This window comes from Trachurus trachurus, assembly GCF_905171665.1.
Source record: "Trachurus trachurus genome assembly, chromosome: 1".
NCBI classification, from domain to species: domain Eukaryota; kingdom Metazoa; phylum Chordata; class Actinopteri; order Carangiformes; family Carangidae; genus Trachurus; species Trachurus trachurus.
In genome coordinates, this window is record NC_139891.1 from 35,223,701 (window position 1) to 35,229,752 (window position 6,052).

Sequence of the window (6,052 nt, forward strand, 5' to 3'; positions counted from 1 at the left end):
GTTGTTGGGGTTTTGCAGGTTTGCCTAAATCGAGCTCAGAGCTTCAGACTGAAATCGTTGCTGTTTGTTTTGCACATTTCATCCAAAAACCCAACACAGGATGCAAGTGTTATGAAACTGAAGCTCTTATTTTGAAAGGTCATGACCATGATTCTCTTTTGTTATAAAAGTTGTTTGTTTTGAGTCGTTTCTATTTACAACTCTGTTCTAATGTAAAGCCAGAAGCTTTTGATTGTGTTTTAACTTATTACAAAACTCATTATTTTCCAATAGATTGCTACATTTTCCAAAATAAAAGCCTGATCAGCTTAAATTAGCTGTTGATAAATCAAAACATGCAGGTATGTGGGTGTGTGTGTTTTTGTTCTTTTTAGAGGTCTTTGTGCTATGCTAAACTAAACTCAGCTTAAAGGGATAGTTCAACATTTAGTCAAATTGGCCCATTGCCATAATCCCTATAGTCATAGCAGTAGGTTTGTTACCTTTAATTGTCAGTGCAAGCTATTTTTAGAACAGTGGAGCAGAGCCGTGAGCTGCTCAGAGCTACGCTACGGAGGCTCATGGGATTTCTTGGTTTCCCTCATCAAACTCATTAAATACACAATCCAACAACTCCACAACGCTCTGGTGGACAAGTTGTGACCTGCACATTCACCACGCTATGAGATAATGAGATAGATGAGATAGTCAGGCCATCATTGTAAATAAGAACATGTTCTTAATTGATTTCGCCTGGTTAAATAAAGGTTAAATAAAAAAAAAATAAAAATAATAACACAATGTTACCAGACAGAGTTGTTTTAGAGGGAAATGCAGAGACTGCTTGATGAAAAACTGTCCCTGAAGGCAACGTGCATCAGTGGTTTTGCATGAATTTCCCTCTAAAACAACTCTGTGTGGTAACGTTCTGTTATTATCTCATAGCGTGGTGAATGTGCAGCTCACAACTTGTCCACCAGAGCGTTGTGGAGTTGTTGGATTGTGTATTTGATGAGTTTGATGAGGGAAACCAAGAAATCCCATGAGCCTCCGTAGCGTAGCTCTGAGCAGCTCACGGCTCTGCTCTGCCGTTCTAAAAATAGCTTGCACCGACAAGTAAAGGTAACAAACCTACTGCTATGACTATAGGGATTATGGCAATGGGCCAATTTGACAAAATGTTGAACTATCCCTTTAAAAGGAGGAAGGGCTTTTTTTAAAAATAAAACAAAAAAACAAACTTTTCTGCTTCAACATCGTGTGAGAATAGAAACACAAGAGTTGTTTTCACCATCATGGTTTATTAATCAGCTCGGTCAGAGAGGAAACAAAGCGAATAAATCCGTTCTGGCGTTGAAGTTCAGCTGAAGTGTGAGGTCACGTCACCCCCCCCTTGACCTCTGACCTCGGTGTCCATGTCCTGCAGAATCAGCTGACTCAGCTCTCCGACAAAACATGCAGACTCAGGGGTGCAAAAAAGTGCAAAGTCAGTCAGACAGTAACTCCATCCGAACAGTAAGTAAGCAAAAAATCCAAATGCTACACGGGATCCAGGGGGGAAAAAAGTACATTCGATATTTTAAGTTCACAATTGCACAGAACCTCAGAGAAACAAAACGGGGGGGAAAAACAACTGCATCAACGACACGTCACTGGAGACAAGATTTTTAGAGAAGCCGGTCAAAGAACATGCAGGTTATGAGTCGCTGCGAAAAACAAAAACAAAACAAAACAAAAAAGAAAAGAAAAGAAAAGCTGCCAGTTACATCGAACCTACAAACTTTTATATATATCGTCACCGAACATGAACACAGAGTCGGAACAAACCGGAAAAACCAAGATGCAAAGAGTCTCAGAGTAAAGATACTGGAGGTTCAGGCTTCAGGCGGCGTGAAAGAACCGCCGGGGGCTTTAAAGGGATAGTAGCATTTTTTAAAAGTGTGGTTGTATGATCTACAAATAGCCCCTAAGTACTTTAATTGCAGTAGAAGACTCTCTGCACTCCTCCCGTTAGCAACGCCAGCCCATAATAGCCCTGCCCAGACATTTACAACATACATTGTTGTGAATGGACCCAAAGAAACGGCCTATTTTCACGGCCTAAAAGAGGTTTTACGTGGGAAAAAAATACACAGTTCCATTGTTCGCTATAATATAATTTTTTCCAGCCCATCAAAGTGCAGGAAAAACACAGTTTTTATTTGGACCTAACCAACTGCTGATCGGCGGGCGCTAACCCTGGGCGGAGGGATACGTGAGTTGGTTAGGCCGTGAAAATAGGCCGCTTCTTTGGGTCCATTCACAACACTGTATGTTGTAAATCTCTGAGCAGAGCTATTATGGGCTGGCGTTGCTAACGGGAGGAGTGCAGAGAGTCTTCTACTGCAATTAAAGTACTTAGGGGCTATTTGTAGATCATACAACCCCACTTTAAAAAAATGCTACTATCCCTTTAAACGTAGAAAAAAAAAGAAAGAAAGAAGCTCCACTTCCTGTCCCACAAGAAGGCGTGAAGAAAAGTCTCAGTCTCTCAAAAACACATTCACTGACGACGTGTTTATCTGAACGCTTCCTCCTCTTCAGGCGATTCGTCCACGTCCAACTCGGAACGCAACTCGGTCAAACGACGGAGAACGAAGCGACCGCGACGGAACAAAGTGCAAAAAGACGAAGCATCAAAAAACAAAACTGCTGCTGAATTAGTTTTTTAAAAGGGACAGTTCAACATTTTAGTCAGATCCTCCTCTCACCATAACCCCTCTATCGTCACAGCAGCATCATCACCACCTTTAATTATCGGTGCATGTTGTTTTGAGATCGGCGGGGCAGAGACGTGAGCTGCTCAGTGAACACAATTCTGACAGGATGTCCTCCTTCACAATAAAAGCAGGAACTGACAGAGAAGATGCTTATGGACTAATCCTGATCATAATGTGTTAATACATGTAGTTTCCAAATGTTAAATTGATTGAGCAGGTACAAAACAACTTCTCATTCAATTTAAGAATATATTTTTCGAGCTTTAATTACCTATCACCGTGTTAATTGTTCATTTAACTGGTGATATTTATTAAATTCATGTTAACCCTGTATAACATACATTTTTATTTGAAGGGTAAAAACATATTTCATCCCAGTTTTTGGGAGCTTGGCGATCACTGATAATGCATCAATCAAAAATTGCGTGTCTGTCTTTACTCAATATGCTTCTTCACATATACAATTTTTTAAATTTTTTTTATATTGTTATTCACGATAAAAAGTGATACTTATTAGATTTAGTTGCAGTAAGGGCGGCCCTACTCACGAAGAAAATCCATAGCCGGAACGACATTCCACACAAAAGCGCAAGTAGTTAAGAGTATTTGCTTCATGTGTCGTACTGTTACATAATTATACGTGATTATTTCATATTGTGGTGGATCTCAAAACAACATGCACCGATAATTAAAGGTAATGAACCTACTGCTATGACTAGTACAGGGATTATGGTGAGAGGAGAATGACTAAAATGTTGAACTGTCCCTTTAAAACTTCAGAGTAAGGCTGTTTTCTTTTAAACGACTCATTTAATTTCTCTAATTAGTTATTAATCAGGTCAGTAAGTAACGTCCGCCGCTGCCGTGCGTAAGTCAGTGAAATGTCCCAACTCAGGACGAGTCGGTCCCGTTGCAAAGAGTTCCTTAAATACATCCCGTAACCCTGGACAACAGGTGGACTCTCCGTGGTCCTACGTTTCCCATGATGCATTGCACTCTGGTAATAAAACCAAACAACACTGACAGTCTGAGGATCCAACTCTGAACCTTCGCAGCAACGCTAAAGGGGGCGTGGCTTCAGTTTAGACCACGTCCCACTGAATTGGGACACAAGTAATACTGTAATACCCTTTGTTCTTGTTGCCATGGAGACGGACCGTTTCCGATTGATCAACGACGCAAATTCAAATTCACCTCAAATCTCATCAGCAGTGACGTTCATCAGGTGCATCCACCTCGTCACAGAAACAGAGCCACGCCTCTTCCTCCTCTGTCGTTTGAAGACGTCGGCACTCAAGGAAAAGAAAGAAAGAAAGAAAGAAAGAATGTTGGCGTGCCACTTTTAAACGCCGTTCCTCAAATCCTCCCTCGCCGGCGCCGCCTTCCCTTCCCTTCGCACGGCAGCAGCAGCAGCGGCGGCGCTGATGAAGAGGAGCCTCTTAAATCAATCAATCTGTGGCACAACATCAGATTAACGCCCGGGGGGCTTAAGTCCCCCCGAGGTCGCTGAGCCGGCGCTAAGCCAAGACACACGACCGCCCGGAGGAGGAGGAGGAGGAGGAGGAAGAGGATGATGATGACAGAGCCGTTGCTAGGAATTCTGGGCCCCCTTAAAGAATACTAAAGTGGGCCCCTCCCCCTAACTTTTCCAGTTTTTTTTCTTAGACTACGTATGTATTATCATTTTTTATTTAGCCTACTTTGTTTTGATGCTAATGCAGCATTACACTGCAAAAACTCAAGTATCTTAGCAAGAATATTTGTCTTATTTCTAGTCAAAATGTAATTTCTAGTCAAAACAAATCTCATTATACTTAAAATAAGACACATCATATTAAAAGTAGCTTGTTTTTAGACGCTTTTTACTCCTTTCAAGCTGATTTTCACTTGGAATAAGTAGAAAAAATCTGATAGTGGAGCCAGTTTTTCTCTCTTATTACAAGCACAAAAAAAACTTGCTTTCACTGGCAGATTTTTCTACTTATTTCAAGTGAAAATTTGTTTGAAACAAGTGAAAATGATGTAAAAACAAGTTAATTTTTAGGTTATGAGTCTTATTTTAAGTGGAAAGAGATTAGCTTTGAATAGAAATGAGACATTTGGACAAGAAATAAGACAAATATTCTTGGAAAGATGTTGAGTTTTTACAGTGTACTATGAGTATTAGTCAGGGTCTTATGCAGAATAATTCAGTCATACAAAGATTAGACTACTGGGTTTTTCATGGGCCCCACTGGGCACTGGGCCCCTAGAATTATCATCACCTTTCTCCCCTATACAACGGCCCTGGATGATGATGGTGGTGGACGGCGGCGTGACATCGCAGCAGCAGCAGCAGGAGGAGGAGGAGGAGGAGGAGGAGGGCGCATGAGGACGTGACTATAGATCCAGGACGGGCGGATTACCGCGCCGACATGTGGCGGCGTTGTTGGCGTCCGACCGGTCAAAGTTCTCACGGAGCTCAAACATCTGTCCGACCCGGTGACGACGCCGAGCGACGCCGAGCGACGCCGAGGCTCTACGGCTGCTGCAGGTGGTTCTGGTTCTGGTTCTGGTCCTGGGTCTGGTTCTGGGTCTGGGTCTGGTTCTGGTTCTGGTCCTGGTTCTGGAAGGGCGGCAGCAGGCGGGACACGTGGCCGATGCCCTTGGTGACGCCCTCCCTGAACAGCAGCTTGGCGCCCAGCCGCAGGTACTCGGGGTGTTTGATGAAGCAGAATCGAACCACGGCCCGTTCGCCTGTACGCAGCTCGTCCTGCCGCACAGAGAGAGAGGGAGAGAGAGAGAGGTCACATGATGCACATGTTTAAGTTTTTTCTCTTTTTTTGAGTAATTTATTTTTCTGTTTTTTGAAATGTATTATTCCTAAAAACTGAAAAAATTCCTCCAAAAAACAGAGCTTTTTTTCCCCCAAGTGAATGCAAAACGCTTTCATAAAAACTAAAACTAAAACTAGCAGTGAAAAAAGAATTTAGTAAACTGAAATACAAATTTAAATTAAAATCTTTCCAAAAAGGAGAACTAAATCCAAACTTCATCTTCAGAGGTCTGACAGAGACTTTCTGCAACTACAACTAAGACCAAGACTAAATAAAAACTAGTCAATTCCTCAAAAATAAAAACCACAACTACAACTGATTCATCACTTGTTGAATTCACTAAAACTAAACTGAAAAACTAAATAAAACTAAAAACTAATGAACATTTTAAAACTATAATAAACGTGACACACCTTTCCATGAAGGCACTCCACGGTGGCCGTCTGCCGGACGTTGCCCACGTGCACGGTGACCTGCGACCCTCGGCGGAAAGTCTTG

The 6,052-nt window shown here is 42.1% G+C and overlaps 1 protein-coding gene across 1 annotated transcript in view; it reads right to left on the reverse strand.

Annotated features, from left to right (window-relative positions):
- Positions 1-5,256: 5,256 nt before the first annotated feature.
- Positions 5,257-6,052, reverse strand: part of gtpbp2b (GTP binding protein 2b) — a gene marked incomplete at both ends in the record, with an annotated part of 9,029 nt that continues 8,233 nt past the window's right edge. Inside the window, 2 exons of the mRNA XM_083976723.1 lie at positions 5,257-5,490; positions 5,968-6,052. The exon at positions 5,968-6,052 is cut by the window's right edge and continues 80 nt beyond it. Coding sequence (XP_083832849.1) covers positions 5,257-5,490; positions 5,968-6,052 — 319 coding nt within the window. The remainder of the gene's footprint in view (positions 5,491-5,967) is intronic.